General features: G+C 39.5%; 1 protein-coding gene across 1 annotated transcript; it reads left to right on the forward strand.

Annotated features, from left to right (window-relative positions):
* The first annotated feature begins 5,424 nt into the window (after nt 1–5,424).
* On the forward strand, nt 5,425–15,292 carry epm2a (EPM2A glucan phosphatase, laforin). The gene is made up of 4 exons (XM_006792445.3): nt 5,425–5,858; nt 7,590–7,764; nt 13,329–13,573; nt 14,876–15,292. Exons 1-4 carry the CDS (start codon nt 5,612–5,614, stop codon nt 15,157–15,159), a joined length of 951 nt encoding a protein of 316 aa, XP_006792508.2. The 5' UTR covers nt 5,425–5,611; the 3' UTR covers nt 15,160–15,292.
* The last annotated feature ends 9,470 nt before the right edge of the window (nt 15,293–24,762 follow it).

Genomic DNA, 24,762 nt, shown 5'->3' on the forward strand with positions numbered 1-24,762 from the left:
GGCTCTCCCAAGCCCAGACTTCTCGTTGAGAAAAGGGTGTCAATAGCATTCAAAGACCAGTTGATCAAATCCATAATACTCTTTTAGGTTTTAGAAACAGACTGTGAGAGAGTGTTCCAGGGAAAAGTAATACAAAAAACACGAGATTAGACAAGGACATAAGAACTAAGCAGGGAAGATAAGGGAGAGGAGAGGAGAAAAAGTGCATCCACCTCCTCCGAGAGCCAAAGACTGTACTCTCAGTACTCTCAGTGCAGTGTTTTGGATCAGCTAAAGGTTTTTCAGAGCGTTTTTAGGACAGCCTGACACTGAAGAATTATAATAGAGTAGCAAAGGAGTAATAAACTACTTTGTCACTCAGAGGCAGGATGTCTTCATTTTGGCAATTCACAGTAATACTGGAGGCCATGTCATTCAGGAAATCCATTCAAGCATTACATAAATGTCTACAAATTAATTAATTAATAAACAGTCTTGCACATCGTTGGAAGTGTGGTGATTAATTCTTCATTTAAAAATGTTGCATTAAAGTTAGATTCATTGAAAGTCAAACTGGATTATATAGTGGATTAATACTATCCGTCAGATAGCTTCAAAAGATGGTCCACAAGATATTCATGCATAGCTTCTTGGAAAACAAACTCTCTGGTAAGATGTAAATGCTCCAAATTTTATTTTGTATACATAAAATCACATACTATTACATTTTCTTGTGAGTCATGACTGTGCTGTTAACAGGGTTTCCAACATACTTATACTGTTGAGTGATCAAGTTCATCACAATCCTGATCTTTACAGTGACACTTCAACATGCTGCAAACAGACTGGTGAGGCAATGAAATGCATAAAGTGTTTGAATTAAAACATATTTTATATACAGGTTGTCAATTTTAGATCACATTTTATAGTAAGCTAAATTTAAAGTCCAGAGACGTCCTGATGATTTCCAGAGGAAGCTGTGTGCACAGCTGTGAAGCTAATTTACTCAAAACTCCTATATCTAGTTTGACTACCACTCCTGGGTGCCCAATGGCTCGCTCCTGCTGAGAAAACCTTCTCCAACCACTAAAGGGTTCAGACAAATTTGGAGACTCTCCCAAATGTTGGAGAGACAGTGGAGTTTGCAGGAATGGCTCGACATCTCTCTCAGAAGTGCACTAATGTATTAAGTTTTACATTTTATCAATTCATGATGATCACCCTCCCCCCCAAAAATCTCCACTCCCAAAAAAAAAGATATAACAACATAAAAATATATACATATATTTGTTTTTTAATCACAGTTCTGGTCACAATCCTTACCTGAAACTCCTTCAGCCATGGACACTTACTGCTTATTGCGAAAGCTTATTGCTTTCACTAATAAGCCCAGACATGAAGGTAAGACCAGATGTTTGGTATTTGTACAAACTGAGGTCCTTGATCAAAGGCCAAAACTGTGAAGTAGAGAATGGCCAAATGTAACAAAAAGGTTTTGTAATTCACATTTTTAAAGATCGTATCACTAAAACGGTTGACCTTTTTTCATTACTTTGCAGGTTCTCGTGGGTCAGTGCGCTGAAGAGCAATTTGATGAGTTTGCCTTAAAGCAAATGATCATGGAGTTTCAAGCCCAGCTGTCAAAACTCAGTGAAGCAATTACAGGAAGAAACTCTCAGCTTGAAGTGCCCTCCACATATCTGAACCTGATTAAAATAGAGATCAGCATAATTATTTAAGAAAGGCGTCAGCTGGCACCACCAGGCTAACTTACACGGTAGGAGGTTAATTCATACATGCCTGACAAGGTATTTTCAAACTAGAACAGTTCTTTGGTTGTAACCGAAAAGCAGCAGACATGTGGAGTGGTGAGAGAAAGGACCCAAGGGCAGGCACTGATGAATGACTGACACGTGAGCTTTATTTACAGTGGGGGGAATGAAATACAAGCAAGTGCTGAACATGGCAGCGGCTAAACTAAAACAAAAACAAAACTGGCTGAAACTAAAAAATGATACAAAGGAACAAAAGTCTGGGGCTACAAACCCAAGACATGAAACATAAAAACCTGAGCCAAAGGAAGACACAGGGCTTAAATACACAGGCAGGACAACGAGTGATTGGGGAACAAGGTGGCAACAAAGCCGGGACAAATCACACATAACAAGACAAAGGATGCAAAGCAGAATACCCAGACATAAGGCAAGGACTTTCAAAGTAAAACAGGAAGCACGAGACATTCGCAGACTCAGATACACAGACTTGACATGACTGACTGGATATGAAACATAGAACACAGGGAAGACACAGTTACTGAAACCAGGAGCTAGAACTACAAATATAAAATGAACAGAAAACCATCAACAAAACCAAAGCCATGAATAACAAATAATAATGGTATATAACTTAAACACAAAAGCCATGACAGGTATAGTGAAAAACATGAATTCTCCAAAGGGATTGTGTTTAGAGTCTCTTGATTATACAAACTGATACTTGCCACAAATGTATGTCCATATCCGGTCGTTAAGTCTGACGTCACTAGCCATGTCTGGGCCTAAACTCCGCTGCAGGTCCATATATCAAATGATCATTACTGAGAGTTGAAAAACTGTCTAAAGTCTTTCATCTTTAATAAAATGACCAGCGTTCTGCTCTACCAGGTGTAACAATTGAGTTTAACATCCAGGCATCCATGAAAATGGAATGTATGACATTTAACTGAGTTAGAAGTTAGCAGGACGTTAGCTCGCTAGCTTCTATCTAAATACAATATAGCATGTCCTGACTGCGGGGTTTTGGAAACAAATTAAAACGTACAGCTCTGTTATCACTTCCAACATAAATGAAGACAGAAAACTAAACAGCAGTGACGTTTGTAGGGTATATAATGATGTGCTACGTGACCGCTAGCAACACAGCTATGTTAGCATAATATAAACAAGCTAACTTTTTTCCCACTCAATAAAAGTTAACGTGAGTGTTCTCGGTGGTCAGGAACAAATGTAATCGCATGGCAGGATGCTGTAAAAGGACCAAACTTCAGCCAGGAGAACAACTGAGATAATCCATCCACAATACGAGGTTAGTCATTCATATACTGCTGCATGGGCTGGGCTGTAGTTACATCCTAAGGTTTTAAAAACTGAGCTTAAATAAATGATTAGCGGTAATAAAAGCCGAGGGAGGTCAACAGTGATCACTGACTGTTTTAGGAGCTTTTTGAGATTAAATAGAAGAAAATACAAAACATTAAACATGTTAACAACACAAAAGCCATATTAAACGCAGACTACTTTAGGCCCGGAAGTAGGATTCGTCACGTCATCACTTAACGACCGGATACTGCGGATGCTCACATTAGAGGTGTTGGTCACTTCTAAAGTGCAGTATTAGAAACAGTGCATGTACAGCATATAGCATGCATGGTGGCAGTGTACAACAATTATTCAGCTTTAACTGATCAAATGGTGAACTGCATGTACGGATCATAATTTCATCCGGTCAGATGAGTGGCAAATTCTGTGCATGATGGCCTAAATTCTACTGACAAGAGAGCACATCCACAAGTCAAAAATGAGCAGATCTAATAAGGGAAAAACAAGTAATCTAACAAAATTAATACTATGTAAGTGCAGATTTTACACATTCTCAAGAGACGGCTAAAGAAGAATCAATACAGTTTATAAGGTTGACCCCCTTTATTTGAAATCGAAGCTAGTTGTGCAGTCTTAGAGGCAGCTGTTCTCTAGAGGCAGGTAAAGGGCAGGATTCATCTAGAAAAGTGCTGCTTTATTAAAATTCTTCTACTTTAAAAGATGTGTGTAGAAGAACACAAATCACCATTTAGGGTCGAGTCAGGTCCTGAGCATACCTCTATTAATTAAGTTACTGTGCCATGTGATTAATCCACACATTGCTGATGTTGTTTTCTGCTGCAGGATTTGTTAAAGTTTTTGTTATTGCCTAATCTCTGAGTAGAAATGTGATTAAAACCCTGAAGCACTGCAAACCTATCGGCTCACTGCAACACAGAACCTGGCTGCCTAACAGGCATCCTTGCTTTTCTTTGGATTCTCCTCCTTCTCGTGCACCACATTACTTCTACTCTGTATAAAACCAGCATTTTGTCATTGTTATTATTATTGTTATTAATACTGAGGACCAGAAATATTTGGATCTTAGCCCTATACATGCAGGGTGATTCTGAAGGATTAGAGGACAGAGCCCAAGTTTTGGCACTCGGCCACCCAAAGCAATTATGTGCTTGTTCTGGTAATACCTTCTCTCATTCCAAATAAATGAAAACGCCTGATGGCGTCACAATCACAACCACACCACACAGCTTAAGATGTTCTGTTCTGTTCTGTGTTAAAAAGGATCTTTTGTAGTAAATTATGGATGGCAAATTTAGTTCATTGTGTTTGTAGAATTTATTAAAATGCTATTTTGTTGCATTTGAGTAAAACATCTCCACATATATGTGCCAAATAGAAAGCTTTGACCACTCTGGGGTTTTTTGGGTTTTTTTACCACTTTTTTAGAAGCACTACATGTTTAAATGTAAGCATACGATAAATTCCACCAAAGTCTTGAAGGTCAGCTTAATAATTTATGGATTAAAAATTGACAAAAAAAACTGAGAACTTAGATACCATTACCAGTGTGGTGGTTTTGTCTACACATAAAATGTACTATATAAAAATGTTAAATATTGTGTCAAGTTTGACCTCTGGCTTGTTCTAGGTCAACAGCTGATCTGAAGGCCAAGGTGATGATAAAGCTACGTATAGCTATTTAAAACTACGTTTCTCACTGCCATTGTTCGTGCTGACAAACTACAAGCATAGAGGGAATCCTATTCTAAATATTGTCTTTAAATATCACATTACTTTGTGCTTTTTTTTGTACCTGTTCCTCAAGTTCGTATGAGGTCAAACAAATTTTGTTTTTAAAGCTGTACTTAAAATTCAAGTGCCACATTTAGAAAATTATACTGGTATCTGGGTATTCTAAATATCACTTATAGTTTGCAAAAAAAAAACCATGTCACATTTGACCTCTGATCTCACTTTTGCACTTCACGTCTGCCTTTCTTTCAAATTCTAAAAATCTCTAGTTAAAAGTATTGTTTGCTGCCTACAGTAGTTAGAAATGCACTGTAATATAATATTATATAATAAACTCAAGTTATTCGTGTCCAGTTATTTATAAAGCAATAGATGTTATCCATCTGTCACGCTTCCTTTTTTTTTATTGCACTACAGAAGTACGTAAAAAACAAAAAACAAATAAAAGAAAATGAATGTATAGAAAATACAATACTTTCCCTTTAAGAGTAGATGCTGCCCAGAGAGTAATGTGTTTTCTGAAGCGCAGTACTTTGAGCTGTCCAGTCTCACGTGGCTTCTGCAAGGTGCCCGATAATCCTGGCAGAGTGGGACCTCATTCTCTTTTTCTTGTCTTTGCTGCAAACTGAACTGTCCAACTGCACCCGGTTATTTTTAGGCTACACCATACAGTCACACCGTCGCGAATGTAACGCAATAGCTGCTATAACATTATAGGCCATAATAACCCATAAGGTCGCCATACGACAATCGGCTGAACAGATTTAGGCAAGCCTGCGGTCATGTTATTTAGATTCGGCGTCATTCTCACTCCGGAGTCCTCGGAGGTCGACGTCTTTGTTTTGGGTTCGCGTGCTGAAATGGGGAACTGGGACCCGAACAGAGCGGTTCGGATGAAAGCCACACAGAAACTCCCGTCACCCGCAGAACCGTGTCTGTGGATCGGTGAGGTGCACCTAGCCGAGCCCCACAGAGACACACTGTGGTTCAAGTTCATCCAAAGAGTCAGAGGCACCTTTATCTGGGAAGGTACCTGTGCACTTCTGGTTTCATGCGCATCACATCTGGTTCACATGTAGACGGTTTTCAAGACGTCTCACAGATTTGCTGTAATTATTGTAAGGTTAGCGGGGAGAGACATAAATATGACTGCGCCATGTTTGGTTGCTATTGTGCAATGTTTTCATAGTGCCACATGATGGCGGTAAGTGACACTAAATGTTCAGTGGCTAACAAATTGCATTGGATCTGCAAACCTAAAAAAGTTTAAAATTCCTGAAAAAAATCCGAAAAAACTATTGAGTCTTTTAGTTGAAATTAACAGTTGAAATTCAGCATGTGAATATAACGGTTTACAGATAGAGTTCAGCATTTATACTTCATCATCTGCACCCAGGAATGAATGCACAGTAATGCAATACTGGATTCCTCTGAAAGTTTCTTTAACATGTAGGCTATATTTAATGTTATGATATTTTTTGATTTAATGTAAATGGATAAAAGGATTCTCATTTGAAATGAGTGATATGGTCCTACTGTTGGACACAGGGGTGTAATTTCCAGGGGGGTTAGGGGGGTTATGACCCCCCAATAATCAGACCCAACCAATATACCCCCCCCAATAAAATTATGAATTATCTTGCATAAATAGGCTGTTGATTTTCTTTACTCATTTCAGGTATTACCAGCAAAATAGTTACATGTTTAATCATCTATTTATTTAGACAGAGATCTTGACCCCCCCAATGTTCAGCACAAAGTTACGCCGATGGTTGGACAGTTTATAACAAGGGTGTCAAACATAAGGCCCCGAGGCCAGAATCAGCCCCGTGAAGGATGATCTGATATCCTCTTGTTGGTGTTGTTCCCACATCATCATAATAAATGTTGTTCCAGGTTCAACATTGCAAGTGACCAATCACATTGTTGTGACGTCCCCCTTTTGTGCCTTTGAAAAATACCGCCTTAAAAAAATCTATTTCACTTGCGAGAAGACAAACCGCTTCTTGTCCAGGAACTTGAATTCTTTGAATTTCAGGATACTTTTCTTTAATAAATGGTAAGCATTATACATATTGTCCTTACAGAGGCGGTTTCTCTTCTCGCAAGTGAAGTAGATTTTTTGAAGGCGTTTGTTTTTTTCGAGGTCGCGGATGATGTCAGGAGAAGGTGATTGGTCACTTGCAATGTTGAACCTGGAACAACATTATTTATGATGACGAGGGAACAACACCAACACGAGGATATCAGATCGTCCCCCGGGGAATATTCCAATCTGCCCCACTGGATAGCTTTAGAATATAAGAAGTTTTACAACTTCTCCTGTTGATAAAGAATTCCCCCAGTGGCTATTTATAGTGCATCACAGAAATTAAGTTATTTAACAGTTAAATAACAGAAAAGTGCCTGTAATTTGTTTGTTTTTTTACAATCTACTATAGAAATGTATGCTTTTTACAGTGGGCCCAGAAAACAAACTCATTTCTATTTTTATGTAATTTGACATATTTTTGTCATACAGTTTAAATCATGCTGACACATTTCTTCTTCATTTACTACAACACCATTTCTTTATCATGTAGAAAAACTGAGAAATACTGTTGAAATCTGTTTCTTATTTCAAGACATCTCAGCTAAATGTGTAGTTTAACCTCTTTACACTTTACACTCAAGATCTGGGCCGGATGTGACACACCGTGGAAAATGAGTTTGACGTCCCTGATTTATGTGCATTAACGTGCTTGTCATCTTTGTCACCAGGAAGCGGACCGAGCCATGACAGATGGTGTACATATGATGATAAGAATGTGGTGGATGGCGTGCACTGCCACCCCATCGGCCACTGGATAGAAGAAACGGGGCACACAGATGAGATGAGGCACACCACCAACTTTTACTTCAGTGTGGCTGGTCAGAAGGCCATGCATTTCTCCAGGTAATACAGTACATATACACGCTTTCTGCATGATGTTCTAATCAAGGGAGCATTAATATAGGATAATTTGCAGTGTTGTGCGTTCGTACACTTCTTACAATTTCGGTATGTAAAGACAGTTTTTTGCACTTTTACTAAGTAATTCTATGATGATCACAGTTCAGTGGGTTAGGAAAGGCTGGTTTTATTTTATTTATTTATTTTGGTGATTGAGGTTTGTGATTTGTGATAGAAGGATAGCAGCGAGACTGAAAGGGAACATTTAAAAGATGGTAGTGAGACCTGCTTGATGTATGGTTTAGAGATGGTCGCTCTGACAGATTGACAGGAGGCCAAGCTGGAGGTGGCAAAGACGAAGATACTAAGATTTTCATTAAGAGTGACCAGGATGGACAGAAGTCGAAATCAGTATATCAGAGGGTCAGCTCTGGTTAAGCAGTTTGAACACAAAGCTAGAGAGGCAAGGCTGAGGTGGTTTGGACGTGAGCAGACGAGGGATAGTGTGCGTATTGGACAAAGGATGGTGAATATGGGGCTGCCAAACTGGTGAAAAAGAGGAAGACCACAGATGTTGAAGTAAAGGCGAAGGATGCTAGCAATAAGCTCAGATGGACGCAATTGGTCCATCTGGAGGAACTATTAACCAGTAATGTATCTAAATGTTAATTATTAAGGATGAAGCTAATAAATAGCTCTTTAATCACCATTTTACAACACATTTCCTTTACTCTGTGTTGCATCTTTTCTCTATAATTGTTACATCTGAGAAATCAACTGTGACAGCTTTGAAATTAATAATAAATTGTATTTGTAAAGCACAAAAATGGGCATTTCTATTAAAATAACCCACATGACTCAAGTGCAACGTCAAACTAAGATTAAGAAGCAATGTGATTCCATTGCAATTATATCGTTGACATAAAAATTAACGATATAAGTTAAGCTTAGAATGACAAAAAATCTGAATCTATATCAGAAGATGGTCAAACAAAATTTTAAAAAACAAGCCTCACAATATGAATGGAACAGTGATTTAAAGAAGACACAGATGAGGCGATGCGTATTTCCTCAGGTCATTCCACTTCTGAGGAGCTCTAACTGCAAACACCTCCTTTGTCTTTAAGCATAAGGTGAGAACAGTTAACAGGTTTCTGTCTGAGGAGCTAAAGAACAAGCCTGTTGGATACTTTCATAACATGTCATGGTTGTCAGTGGGTGACAGGTCTGGGCTGCAGGTAGGTTAGTTTAGCGCCCCAGACCCTTTTGATACGGAGCTTCCTTCTCTGAAAATGGTGTTATTGGGATGACAGTAAATGTTGATCCAACTATACACCTCATGAGGCAAATACAGCTCAAGCCAGCAGTAAAGAAAAAAAAAGTATAGCAAAGTCAATCTGGCAACCTAATGGAAAATAGGGTGTAGTTTATAACTTAATAACTTGAGGTGTAGAGGTGCTAGTACGCACATCTTGTTAGAGCCTGAGAGTCACCTGTGGTCCATCTGCGTTTCAAACAAGTCTCACCTCACTGAAAGTAGCTCCATGTTTAATATACAGACGTGGGAATGATTTATATATCTGCTCTGCAAACTCTCTGCAAGTAAGTGAATAAAACATCTTCTCGGAAATATAGAAGTATTCCTTTGGGGGGTTCTTTGTGGTTTTTAGCCATTTGGACATTAATATATTCTTTACACCATGTCTAAAACTTCCAGATTGCTACTCGTGTTGTAGCCTGGAGTATATACAAATGGAGATCCACCCCACCGCTCACTCCCAACACCACACTTCCTCTTCAGCCACATACGCACACACACATGCATACACGTAATAATGAAATGCAGTGGTTTTTTAATCTTTTCTGCAATATTTGCCTAATAATGCTATAAAAATTACTTAGCTCCTCTGGGGGAAATTAATATCTATATGATTGTTTCTTTGTTTCAGAATTAAGTTTTGGTAATGTTGCCTTCTTTTGTCGGTCTGCAGTTTTAAGAGAGACCAAAACAAGGCCAAAAAGAAAAAGGTGGGAGGTCCCTCTGCTGGAAACTGAGCCTTGGATATTATCACTATGTGGCATGTGTCTTAAAAATTATGTCCCCAAATAGTTACTTGAACAACCTTGAGAATTGCATCACCCTGTCTTCTTACACTTTTCTTACAGTTTTCAAACTTAAGCATATTCAGTAACGAGCCTTGTGCTTTCATCTGTATTGTCCATGAACGCTTAATTTCTTCTCCGTTCTGACACTAAAACGTCAGAGAAGATTTCTGCGAAGTACTTCAGCATTAGTCATGTCACAGTGTCCTTTCTTCCTGATAGTCGTTGAGTTTAAAAACCTTCATTCTTTACAGGACAGACAAAGCCTGGTTCTCGTCTTTGTTTTTTAACCTTGCCGTTCCTCATGTAGTTATAAATCCTCTGTCACTTTTAAAATGATTACCCATAAAAAAGGTAGACCACTAGCAGTTGTATTATCACCTCCTTAACCTTGCTTGGGTTCTTAAGAGAGAGGAGAAGGCATCGTTCAGAATTCATTTGGATTTCTAAGGCAATTCATACAGCACTGGCTACTTGACTGATACGTTATTCTCTTGCATTGCTTACATTGGATTTCAAGATGGTTTAAAACTGTGAAAGTGAGAAAAGATGAACTTTTAAGTACAAGTGTATTGTTAAAGATATGGATATTAAGAAAGTTAATCTCGTAGTGTTGAATTACGACCTTCTTTTCTTGGGTCAAATAAGGTGTAAAAATAAGATCCCAACACCTGTTGTCAGAACATTTTCTGTCTTTTGCTACTCATTTTATGTTCAGGTTGTAGCCAATGAAAATGAAACTTCTGTAGATGTCCTTTGCCTAAGAGCTGGTGCCATAAAAAATATTATAAAATTATATAATAAAAGTTATTTTAGATAGTTTGAAGGATGTGTAGTAGTGTGCAAAAGTCTTGAGGCATCCTACATTTCTTTATATTTTGCTTACAAGGAGCCAGACCCTCTTGTCAGGTCAGTGTTAAGCCTCTTAACACTGACCTATGAATCATTCAAGCATAAAAAGGGAACCTAACTCAGGGGATGAACCAGTCTTGTATGTCTCCTTCCAAAATCTTAGGAAACTGGATTAGAAAATGATGAAAAAAACAAGTGGCAGACCTAAAAAATAAAAAAAAAAACCCTGATGAACAATATCTGAATGTCACGTATTAAGAAGAATCCAGCACAGACCTGTCAAAGGCCCTAAGAAATGCACGAGGCCCAACAGTTGATCTATCGACTGTTAACTGAAGGCTTCTTAAAGATGGTCTTAATAGAAGGGTGGCCATCAAGACGGGAAAATGACGTTAAAGCTGAGATATGGCAAATTACAGTCAATGGCAACAGGTCCCGTGGAGTGATGGATCCAAATGTGAAATAGTTTTCTTTGTTGGTTGTTGGGAATCTTATCAACATTGATGGAATTATGAATGCAGAAAACTACCATCAGATTTTTATCCATCATCCAATATCATCTGGAAAGTATCTAATGAGTAGCAGCTTAATTTTTCAGCATGACAATGATCCCAACCACACTGCCAGTGCAGTAAAAGCATACCTGGGTAGAAAGAGACCCAAAAAAAGACTATCGGCCATGGATTGGCCTCCCCAGAGCCTGCATCTCCACATAACTGGAGCAATCTTGAATCATCTTGACAGAGAATCGAACAAAAGGTTGCCACATCCATAAAATCCAAACTCTGTTTCTGCCTTATATGCTGTATTTCCATGTATGTTTAGCATTTCAATAAATCTCCGCAACCATTTTCCATTTTCCCAGCAAAAAACAAAGAAACCTGGGGTAGCTCAAGACCTTTTTTTACAGTACGGTATGTTCATGTTTCAATGAACGCTACATATTTGTCTTAAATGGCAGAGACCAAGTAGTTACACAGCCTACCGGTGCATGCCCTCCGTTTGTAAGGCACAGACTCGGTGCCATGGCATACCAGGCACTTCAGAAATTAGCCCCAGACCCCCGAGGCAGCAAGCACATAACTTGCATAAGAATGAGCTGGCTTGGCTTGTGCCATCAGGTTTTAATTTGTGTCCAAAGACCTTACAAGGCTTATGTCAAGGACCTGTGTTCAATAGGAAGCACTGTGCCTTTGTATCTTCCCTGTTAATAGCTTTTTAAATTAGTCCCTCAGACCTTGCATCCATATAGCCCAAAGTGTTACACACACTCTGCAGTAAGTCATTATAACATTCACGGGGAGACCACTCACTTTGTAGCTGGTAAGTCATCTGTCAAGCTCATATTTAGAGAGAAGGCCCAGGGCTTACTCAGCCTTTTTTTTATGATGTTTATCATTTTTATTTCAACAGATTGAGACATTTGTTTTTCAGTTTGATTCACAACTAAAGACCAGAGACAAAAAAGGCATCTTTCTCATAAGATAGGATATTACTGCACTTTTAAGTGTATGAGCTCATGAAACGGAAAAAAACAAACTCTTAGAATCGTCCAGTGCATCCTTTGTTTCCATTTTAAAATAAACTAGTAGGCAAAAATGCTAGACACATTAGGAAGGTAACAAGAAATCAGGTTATACACAACTTGTTGTTTTTTGGTTTATATTGGCTGCTTGGTTCATATAATAAGAGTCCTTCCATCCATCCATTTTCTTAACCACTTATCAAGGGTCATAGGAGGGCTCCAGCCTATCTCAGCAATTGTCAACTGGTAACCAGTCCAACATGGAGATGATAGAGAGGGGCAATTTATGCATTTAGAATTGCTAATTTGTACCATAGCCAGTACTATGTGAGGAAGGCACAGTGGAAACAACCAGACTCCACACAATTCATCCACATATGACATATAGCTAAACTGTGATATGATGAGGTTTGTGGGGAGGGAAAAACAGAGGTGAACAGGTGACAGCAAGTTAAGCTCCAGATACTTCCACTGCAGAGCTGCTCTGGGACATCAGGTATTAAAGGCGTCGCCTTTGTTTTGCCTGTCACGTCCTAGTTGCTGACTTTATGCATGCTAATGAACACCAGTGGAGTCTGCCTTAAACCAGAGTGGTCGGGAAGAAAATTAGGAGGATGAGGGGGTCAATAAAGCATCACTACTATGAGGAACAGTGTGAAGAAGGTAAGACAATGACACATAAGTGAACCACTTTTGCTTACTGTTGACCTATAATAGTCAGCTTTGTTCTGATAGCTCTGTCGTCATTGCTTTGCTTATAGGAGCACCTTGAAAGTCCTAGTCCTACCTCACTGTCCATCAGCCTCTGTGTTACCTATTTTATTTGTTACCCACTGAGAGTTTTAGGCTCTCTTTATGGATTTTAAATAATGTTTTCACAATTCAATCTTCTTTATTCTTTATTATGTATCTTATATATTTGATAAACACAAATTTAGATTCTGTGATACTTTAAAATGTCTTAATGGATGGTCTGGCTAGTAGGATGTAAAAAAATTTTAGATGAAAATGCGTCATTAGAAGTACATAACCATCACTTTAACATACAAGTAAATAATCAGTGTACACGTCTTTTTATTGACCCCAGGGTGCTGCCACGTATTTGGCTGGGCAGCTGCCCTCGACAGGTGGAACACGTGACAGTCAAGATGAAGTATGAACTGGGAATCACAGCAGTTATGAACTTCCAGACAGAGTGGGATGTGGTGAACAATTCCTACGGCTGCCGGCGTAACCCCGACGAAACCATGACCCCAGAGACCATGATGCATTTGTACAGAGACTGTGGCTTTGTGTATGTGTGGCTGCCCACATCGGACATGAGCACTGAGGGTAAGGACGATTTTCTGGTCATACGAGGTTGAAGAAAAAGCCCTTTTTAATTCCTAGTAGAACCTCTTAAATGTGTTTAACCCCATTTCCGATTTCCATCTAGCGCTCATAAAACATTATGAACTTAGAGCTATTCAAAGGTTCAACATGAAACTGGGAATTCTGTTCGGAGGGTAAAGCCCGATGGACAGTAATAGAAAAACAAATTGAAGATGTCCAGAAAAAAAACAGTTTTATAGTCTAGGTTTAATCCATGTGTGAGAAAAGCAGGCCCTATGCCTTAGATCAATTTAATTTGGATATTCATCAAGACAGAAATGCCCATTTGATAGCAATTCTTCTACAGATGACTGAGAGTGTGAGTACGGGATGAGAACAGCCTGTATCAGCAATTATATTCCATCAGCAATTACACAGAGCAGGATATTATAGAAGGAATCATTACAAATAAAGATGCAGATTTGTTTGAGTGCAGTGGGACAAAAACTATACCTGTGGCATGTAAGTAGAAAAAAGTGTTATGATTAGATAAATTATCAGCATATTCTTAATCTTAGACACTGGTACATGTCTAAGATGCTGGTTTGTTCTGTGAGGTCATTTTTATCCCATGATGAATTATTTCTAATATGATGGGAGCAGTCTGTCCCAGGATCTATTCATATGGAATAAGTGATCACTGTATGCTTGGATGAGGGGGAAAATGACCTCAAAGTCATCACATTCCTACCTAATTGAACACCAATGAGGGATTTTGTTTCTTTATGACCATCATCAAAACATCAAATGAGAAACTATCTTTTGGAAAAATGGCCAGCTATCCCTCCATTAGAGTTGCAGGCACACTGGAACTGTTCTGGCAGGATGCTGTGGCCAAACACTTTAATAGCAAATTTTGTTGGGGTTTTTTTTTTTTCATTTATTACCAATCTGTGGACCTCCATTGTTGACCAGAAACTTTAAAAAACACATTTGAGCTATGGGAATGCATTCGGTCTTTCTTACCTATAGTAATTACAGCTTCAGGTAACTGCCCCCAGCAAATGCACTGTTTATTTCTGTTTGAGTAATGTCAGTATAAAAACCACAGCCTGAAGCACAGGAACATTACTGAGCTCGAAAAAATTTAAAGATTTAATCCATCAGGAATTAACTGACCTGTTGCTGCATGCCACAGATTGCAGTAAAGACAGAAATTATGGAGAGGGGAAGAGGTTTCAGTCCTTTAATTGAAATAAGTAGGATAAGAAAACTACACAAATACTCAGTATCTCTTTTATGAGTTGCCGTCTTCTTCTGCAGGCCGGATCAGGATGCTTCCTCAGGCTGTATTCTTGCTTCATGGTCTCCTAGAGAATGGCCACACAGTCTATGTCCACTGTAACGCTGGAGTGGGGAGGTCGACTGCAGCTGTGTGTGGCCTGCTCATGTATGTCCTCGGGTGGACCCTGAGGAAGGTGCAGTACTTTGTAGCAGCAAGGAGACCAGCAGTGTACATCGATGAGGAAGCTTTAGTCAAAGCTGAGGCAGACTTCCTTCAAAAGTTTGGCCGGCTGCGCTCATCTATGTCTGGCTCTGAAACATGAGATCCGAGTGGCTTTGTGCTTTAAATCTGAAGCTGAATCCTTTGGACTTTCTGAGAAATAAAATGATTGAAAACTCAAAACAATTCTTGATGTGCAAAATTAAAAAAAAATAAAATCTGTATCTCGACTTTAATCCAACGTATGTAAATGACTCACTTCAGCCCAAGTATCTGAGAGTGTTCTGGCAGCAGAAATGTCAATCAATCCAACTGGTGTGTGAGCTTTTAAAAGCTGGGGGAGCATGCAGCATGTTTTTGGCGTCACTGGGCAAATAATCCCATCTAGGCTTTCAGCGTATTGTATTTTAAATGTTCTTAAGAGGTACTTGACTCCTGCTCCTCCACTGGGCTCTATTTTCAGGCTTCAAAAACATCTAGTCTGTTATGGAACCTTAAAAGAAAGCAGTAAGGTTATAAAGTCCTAATAGGAAGCAAAATGTGGCGGTTCAGTGGGTACTTTTTACACCACTGACTAATCTTCTGCTGTATGAATATCGTGCATACACCCATGCTCATCTGGTTGGAGGGGATTGGAGAGAGATGACAGCTGCAGGAGGAGATGTGGCTTTAAAAAATCTGGCTCCCCCTCTTTCAGGGCCTTAACTCAGCCTTTAAAAATATACACTTGCAAATTGAGGACTTGGACTCAGCACATGTCCACGTGGGTGTTTGTAAAGTTCTTTTCTTTTAATGCGTTTTGAAGTTTTAATGAACAAACAAAGCTGATGTTTTGAGCAAACATTAGATGCTCTTTTAAAAGTTTAATGCAACTAAATCACAGGAACTATGCAGGGTGATATTTCTCATTTCCTGCGTGCAGGAAGTAGGTCAATTATTAAGAGAAACATACATTTTCTGTGTTGTTTTGTGTTTGTTTGGGTTTTTTTTTTTTCATTTCTAAGAATCTCTTCTTTCTTTTCAGAAAGGAAATTTGTAATTTCCCAGGTTTTAGAGATGGAACTTAATGCTGCATGAAAATGACTCTGTGCCAAAGCTACAAATGAAAATTTAAAACTAATATATCAATAATGTCTCTCCCTGTGTGTAAGAGAGGAACTCAGCTCCCGGGCATCAAAGAATATAGCTCGTTCTCTCTCTCACTCTGAGCGCTTGATAGCATTTCATGTTTTATTTACCTGACAGATGCTCTTCCAATCATCTGCTGAATAAGAAAAAACAAACAAACAAACAAACAAACAAAATCTCTTCTAGACCGTTTTAATGCATACATAACAGCCCATTAAGACACGGAGCATTATTTGTTGTCATTTCTGAACATTTGACTACACTGTTATTGTGACGATGCTGCATTTGCTTTTCTTCAGAAGATGTTTTTGTTAAGAAAATTAGTGAATTAGAATATCAAAGATTTCTTCCCTCTAGCACAAATCTGTATACTTTTTTTTATTAGTTTCTGTGAGTCTCTGCAGAAGGCAGCATCGTTATGAGGGGATCAGCGGGGATGGGTGGGTGGATAGAGCTAAGCACCTGTGCTATTGAAAGTGAATCATCACAGTTTTCTAAAGATCTAAAAATATTCACAAAACTGAACATGAAGGAAAATGCTTTTCTATATTTATTTTCTGTTTTTTTGTTTTCTAAGGTATCAACATTGATTTGACAGAAAATCATGTGTTATGTTTGTGTATATCTTATTGTATGAACAGTATATTAGTGTTGGGCTTGCCGTGTCTTAGATATCAAAGTAGCTGATAAACATGCTGTAATTATTGAAATGGATTACTGTCAATGATTGATCACAACGCATCTGAGCACCATATGATTTGCTGTTGCATGTAGTTGCATTCAAATTCAAGTACACAGACGATTTGCAACTGACGCAACATTTAAAAAATGAAAGAAAAAACCCACCAGTGCACCAACACTTGTGTTGTGTCTATTATTTTGCCCTGCAGTAACTGTGCATGGCATCAGCTTGTATATACTCTCTTTGCTCGGTCTTCTAGATCCACTTCATGCTGAAAGCGTCACAGATCATTGCTTTTCATTTCCTTCTGCAGTTTACCCTCTGTTTTTTATGCCTTCATGGATCAACTGAGACCGACAATGTCTTCTATTTTATCTTTACTGTGAAATGAAACATTAATAATAAAACTGAGCAGTCATTTAGAAGTAACATCATCTTAGGGTTTGAGCCACATTGCGCTTTATCCTGTTTGTCATTTTTCTGTCCTCTGCTTTTCTCTCTTTCTCGTCACTCCAATTAGCAGCAGCAGGTGGCCCTCCCACCCTGAGCGTGGTTCTGTGTGAAACTCTTCCCCCCCCCACCCACTGTTGCAAAGAGCTTATTCATTTAGATGGATTGTTTCCATCTCTAATGTTGTAGGGTCTTGACTTCACAGTATACAGCGCCTCCAAATGAATTTTGCAGCCATTTAGTGTTGGGTTCAAATGTTCAGACACATCTAAGCAATCACATCTCCCCCCTGTGAGTAAGCTCTTGGCTTGGTGTTGATAATGCATTGGTGTAAAAGGTGGATAGCGTTCACTGGCTTCAATTAAAATCTAACAGAGTACACTTTGTACTTCAGTGCAGTCCTCAGCATTCATGTTCAGTATGTAAACTAAATAAAAAAGGATTTACTATATGATGCTAAACTGTGAAAAATAATTAGCACCAACACAGTTTTAACCTTGTAAACTTGATTTAAGCATTAAAGGATACAGTTAATCTTAAGTATACCCCCCACAGCTTCAAAAGGCCAGGCAGATCAGCGGATGGGCCCGTATTTAAACTAATTGGACACACATTATAATATTTTCACTTTTAACAGCCAAAACTGAAGTTTTCTACACATCGAAGACTTTCACAACTGGTGAAATCTAATTAGTTGGAGGAAACGCCACATTCTGAAATAGGAGAAATGCCTGTAAGATGAAAACAAAATATCTTAGCTGCGCTCAGGTACTTTGAAATGATCATACCAGCTGTGAAGACTGAATCCCATCATTGTTTGCATGGACGCTGAATCCCAGCAGTGTATCAAAGAGAGAAATTACCCCGATATCTCTTGTAATGCCGGCAGGATCAAAATCAGAACTTCAGACAACTTTCACAACACACCCCTGCAGCAAGTTATAAAACATCCACCTAAACTGTAGACAGATATTAAAGACTATAGACTGATCCTGTAATTTTCTCAATGACCTGAGATGTGCCACTGGTAAAAAAGAAATTAAACTGGAAAAGATTAAGTGTTAAATTCAATACTCTGTAACAGCTCGAAATCAGGCTGTTTCAGATCAGTTCAATAGTTCTAATTCATTGTGAATTTTGAAAAGGGCAATCCATGACTTGAGACGCAGTACTGATGGAGTGCAGGCACAGTTTACGCCTCTGGTCAAATACACTGATATCAGCCACAGCATTAGAACTACCCACTTAATGTGCCGTCAAAACAGCTTGGATCCACAAGGATACATTCAGGTCAGTCAGGGGTTTGCTCCAGGATGCTGGTAACAGAGTTGGGGTCTTGGTTTGTTTGGGCAAATCCTGCAGATGTTTGATCATACTGGTTTCTGGTGAGTTTTGATGCACTATGCTCCTTGTCACGACATGGTTTTAAAATAACTATAACTGACATGGTTCAAATTATGCAAAGAAGATGACAGAGCAGACTAAATCTATCACATTCTAACACATAAATGTCGCAACTTATAGTGAAATATGGTAAATGGTCTATATTTGTATAGCGCTTTTACTAGTCCCCCCAAAGCGCTTTACACACCCAGTAATCCACCCATTCGCACACACATTCACACACTGGTGGAGGCAAGCTACAGTTGTAGCCACAGCTGCCCTGGGGCAGACTGACAGAAGCGAGGCTGCCATATCGCGCCATCGGCCCTTCTGGCCAACACCAGTAGGCGGTAGGTGAAGTGTCTTGCCCAAGGACACAATGACAGAGACTGTCCGAGCCGGGGCTCGAACCGGCAACCTTCCCAACTCTTGAGCCACGATCGCCACGATAAATAGTTATTAAAAACCCATATACACCAAAAAGTACTGAATCTAAAGAAATCCTCCTTTAAAGTATATTTTTAAAAATTGATGTTATTGAAGTATAATCAGCATACAATTGAGTCAAAGCTTTATTAATGCTAAGAAAATAATTAATAAAAACTATACAAAATAAGTACATGAGACAGTCAAGACAGTTCCTTTGAGGCACTTCAGAGTTCACAATTAGTTGAATAACTTCCATTTATGATCACCAATTCACTCAAACTGATAACCCAAATATCAATCTTGAATAGTACAGACTAAGAAAAACTATAACATTTTATAATTTTAAAAAGATGTATATATCCAACTGTGGATGTTTGCATGGCAAAAGGTAAATAGGATCAGAAGCAAAATTAACACACACTTCCAAACAAAAACTATGATACAGAGCACTGAGCCACACCGTCCATGGGTGTTGTGGATGGGAAAGAGTTGTTGAAGCTAAATTGAGACGCAATCAGCAGGCAGAAATATGGCTTCCTGTTGAGAAAGAGCACTATAGGTTCAATGTTTATGTTGAGAGTGTTGATGGAGTTGCACTGTTCCTTCTAGAAAGGCCAATCCATGGTTGATTATGATCATTCAGACAGAGATCTTTATCAGTCATTGACAGATAGTGATAGTGGTTAGACATTTTTGAGATGGTGTTGGAAAATATGGTGGATCAAAATCAGAAAGTCTTGTCAGGTCTTTGCTTGATTTTTCCCTGTTTCTCTGCAACTTCTTCTTTTGTATTCTTCTTGTCCAGTTTCCTCCAATTTTTTAAGGACACTTTACACACCATGCTCATGTGTAAGTTTTCAGATTTTTGCACAGTACTGAAGTTCTACATTCAAAGACAAATGTTTGTCACTTTCCAAAGATTTATAACAAGGCTGTTTTCAGTAACGTGCCAGACACTCATACCATATCTTAAAAGGGATACAAGGGTTACAATGTAGTTTGCACAGACCCCGTGTGCTTCTGTGCATGACTGACAATGTTAGGGCATGTTCCTAATGAGACACTGGATGGTGTCCTGGAGATCTCCTGCCAGAAAAAACCAGGGCATCACTGAGCTCTTGGACAGTCTGACGTGCAACCTGGCGATGTCGGATTGAGCAGAAACATGAAGTCCCAGAGGTGTTCTATTGGATTTAGGTCAGGTGACCTCCAGTCAGTGGTATCAATGCCTTCCTCCTCCAGGAACTGCCTGCATATTGACAAAGGAACCCATTGTCTATACATTTCAACAAATGTAGGAAGATGTCATTTTAATGCCTAATAGCAGTCAGGGTGCTGTTACTTTGCCTGTAGAGGTCTGTGCATCGCTTCATGTATATCCCTCCCCAGACCATTGCTGAAACCACTATCAAACCGGCCATGCTGAACCATGTTACAAACAGCATAATGTTCTCTACAGCTTCTCCAGACACTTTCACGTCTGTCACGTGTGCTCCGGGTGAACCACTGGATGCCAGTGGTAGACCTGATAATTCTGGTGTTCCATGGTAAATGCAAATCAAGCTCCACTGTGCTGGCAACTGACATACTCTGGCACACTGGAGGATGTTGGGCCAAATGTCTCTGATTGTTTGGTCAGAGACATTCAAACCAGTGGCCTGCTGAAGGTGATTGTGCAGAGTTCTGGCACTGCTCTTCCTGTTCCTTCATGCACAAAAGAGCAGATATTAATCCTGCTGACAGGTTAAGGATCTTCTGTTCAGTGTTCCTAAAATAAAAGTCTCCTGTAATGCTTTTATGTCAGGAAGACACAGCAAACCCTCTGGCATTGGCATGCATTTGCTGTGTCATCCTGGAGGAGCTGGACCACTGTAGTTTCCAGGTATTGCCTCGTGCTACTAGTAGTGACACTATCACAACAGTCAAAAAAGATGAGAAGGGAAAAAAATGTCAGTGGCCCACACTTTTAAAACCATTCGTGTTTTTGATGTCTCATTGTTAATTTCATTAATACAAAAAGTAGTTGAAACTGATTAACAACCTCCTCTCTTACTTAACCAACCAGATCAATATCCCAGACATTTAATTGACTTGATGCAATACGCTGATTTAGTGCGTGTCCCTTTAATAGTTTTGGGCAGTGTATGAACTTCTGACTGAATAAAATGAATGGTTGCTTTTGAAATTCGTGCTTCAGTGGCTGGAAGCTTCCTTAGTTGGATTTTTAAAAGCTTTGGTTTAATAAATGCAGCTTTGTGTGTGAAGTTTGACAAGGCTATTCTTTGTCTGACAAAGAATTCTCTCATTACACACCTATCTAGAGTTATTTAAAGTAATGGCACCAAACCTTTGTTCGCTGTTGCTCGACTGCAAAGAATCTTTTAATTTATAGGCACAAGTTGATGGAATATAAGCGACTAGAATCCCAGCCTCCATTTATGATACTCGGGCGTTGCATTCAGTTTGAGAACCTTACTGTTCATCAGAAAGAAAGGAAGGGTGGTAGGTGACGTAAAATGAGGAATGGAAGAAGTAAGTCATTTGCTTTGACAAGTTCTCACCACAATCAGTCACCGTGTTACTGTAGTCACTCGCTTTCTGTAAAATCCATTCTTGCTGTCAATACCCCTGTTGTTCTTGCGGTCTGTTACACTGCCGCTGCCATTGATCAGTGTCAGCTGGACAGATTGCGATGTGAACATGTAAAAGGGAAACAAAGCTGTTGTGCCATAATGGAAAACAAAAAGGATGGTGTGTCAAAGAAAAACAAAAAAAGGGGGGGAAATGAGTGATTGAGTTGTGTGTGGTGCACAACGCTGACCAAATACTGGTGTTCGTATATGTACTCTGTCATGAAATGTTGCAGGAATATGTCAAATTCTGCAGGTCTATATAGATGAGACGCCATTTGTCATGCTCAGAAAAGACTGACAGCTCTTCACAGGTAGACACTACGTTTATCGACCTTGGACTTGGCTGATAGAGATGTTTCCCTCGTCAATAAATCCCATCTGTTACCTGCAGCTCCACTCTGAGTCACAGACCCGCCTGGGACCTGAATTTCAATCTCTTTTAATATATCTTTTTTCTTACACAGAAAATCAAACAACATTTTACTGTGGTAGTACTTTCACGCTGTAACTCTGTGGTTGCGTGTGTGTTTGAAAGAGGATCTCATCCCGTTCCTCTGAACCTGGTGACTGTTATGACAGGACCAGGAGCTCACAATATTCACTACGACCCAGCCTTGTAGGAAACACTCACTAGTGTCCAAATTGTTAAGGTCTTTCGCATTTTTGGTCTCCTTTTTTTAAGATGCTACTGATTTTGAGGAGGATGAAAAAGGAAAGGAAGGACATTGTTTTCCAAGAGCTTCTGCTCAATATAGAGGACATTCTGCAGCTGCAAGGACAAGAACTAAATTGCTCTATTAAAACCTCCTTTGCTATGAGAAAGTGACAAATGGTGCACCTCAACTATTCTTCAGAGGTTTCGCAGCTCTAAAGGGGAGGTTTTGAACAAACACAGTCTGAACTATGTCTCTCATTTCCTGCTGCTTTTTGTTGCTTAACCTTGTTTTCTTGTTTCACATGCTCTACTTCCTGCTCTCATGTGTTTTCCATCCCTGAGATTGCTCTCCCAACACTGCCCCTTTGTCTGAGGTCAGAGGGGCCATTGATCAGGACCTGAAAAGAAGGAAGCAGAAGAAAAATCTCACAACTAGTATTGACAAAAGAGCTATGGACCATCACAACTGAAAAAAGAATGTCACGGTCGCTGCACCACTCTGGAAATAAATATGAATTAATTTATTGTAGGTCTTGAAGCACAGCATTTTGGAGAGGGCATGGTCAGCGAGGTCTCACATCAATGATCAGCTGCTGGTAACAAAACATGATGGTAGCAAAAGAAAAAAAGAAACTAGTTCCCTGAAAAGAGTCGCCAACTCATGAACTGGAGTGAATCATTTGAAATGTTTTTTTGCAGTGTGATTAGAAGGAAACACAGAAATGAGCTGCAGCCAGACGAGCTATTTTTCAAACAGTATTGGTCTGCACTACACCCCAGGTGCTTGTAACAACCTACCTCTTCACCCTACCTCCTTGCCCATTCTAGTGATTTTAAATTTATTTCGGTCAGGTTTTAATAGTACATTAGGCACAATAGGTTTGGTAAGGCCCCAGAGTGCTGTAAATGACAAACAGATTTGTAGTTATATAGCATCTTATTACTCTATTTGAGTACCCAGAGCATTTTTTTAAAATCTCAAAAAGTAGAAGCCTTTACTGTTCACATCAACTCAGTGGATAGAAACATAAAGTTCACCGGGAAGATACAAAGGATAATAGTTTGCCATTTGTTGACTGTGCTGTAGACACTGAGTGCACAAGACTCAGCTGTACATCTGCCTCTATAGGATAAAGGTCACTCTGTCGAGGATGTCAATGTTCACATTTTGGACAGAGAAGACAGTTTTAACGGAGGAGTAAAAGAAGCCATCTATCTCCAATGTGAACGATCGTCTTTGCACAGAGGGGGTGGCTTACGACACCATGTCTGTCTGCCACCTATATTTCAGTTTTGAGCTCCCTTCCCACGTGCCTCAATGCCCACTCACGTCTTGCGTCAGTTGATCCCAATAAGTCACATGATAGGGTGAGGCAGGGTCTCCCAATGGTTTCACCTGAAACCTCTGCTGATAATGACCCACACCCCTTTTCACACCTTGGTTCACGTGGCGAGGTACATGATCAAAAGTGGGTCAATTATCCACATAAGGGACACCTCCCACTAGAGCTTAAAGACTCTGGACTCGCCACCATTTGTTTTTAGAACCAAGGAAGCTTATTGGACTTCAAGAAACTCAGTTCAGTCGCTTTTCTTTCCGAACTCAGAGTACCACGACCTGGATGACCGAGACCCTACACCAGGGGTGGGCAATTCCAGGCCCCGAGGGCCGGTGTCCTGCAGGTTTTAGATCTCACCTTGGGTCAACACACCTGAATCACAAGATTAGTTCGTTACCAGGCCTCTGGAGCTAACTTAGCCATTTAAATCAGCTGTGTCGGTTCAAGGACACATCTAAAACCTGCAGGGACACCGGCCCTCGAGGCCTGGAGTTGCCCACCCCTGCCCTACACAGACATTTGACCTCAAAGACTTTTTCTATCTCTAAGCTCTTTTAACCTGACATTCACACACACTTCACGGTGGATGCATCAGGGGCAACCCGGGGTTCAGTATCTAGCCCAAAGCATACTTTAACATGCAGACTAGACGAGGCACTTATTGAACCACAAACCTACCAATTAGTAATTTACTTTCTCTACCTCCTGAGCTGTTGCTCTGCCACACTTGTTGCAAGCAGCAGGGCAACAGCTCAGGAAAACGGTTTTCGTAAAGAAAAATTTGGACATCCTAAAAAAAAAAAAAAAAAAAAAAAGATCTGTGAAAAAAGTGAAAAAAAGATTTATCCAGGTACCTCAGGTAACTAATTGCTGGCAAGAGGCGTGTATTAGTTATTTGTTTCTCGTTTCCTGTTTTGAATTCTTAATTTAGATATTTAGATATAGTTTGAGTTCCTGTTCAGGTTTTATGTTTCATATACTTGATTTTATTTCTGGATTATTTTGT

The sequence above is a fragment of the Neolamprologus brichardi genome, chromosome 15 (assembly GCF_056152115.1).
Source record: "Neolamprologus brichardi isolate AB-2024 chromosome 15, ASM5615211v1, whole genome shotgun sequence".
Taxonomy (NCBI): domain Eukaryota; kingdom Metazoa; phylum Chordata; class Actinopteri; order Cichliformes; family Cichlidae; genus Neolamprologus; species Neolamprologus brichardi.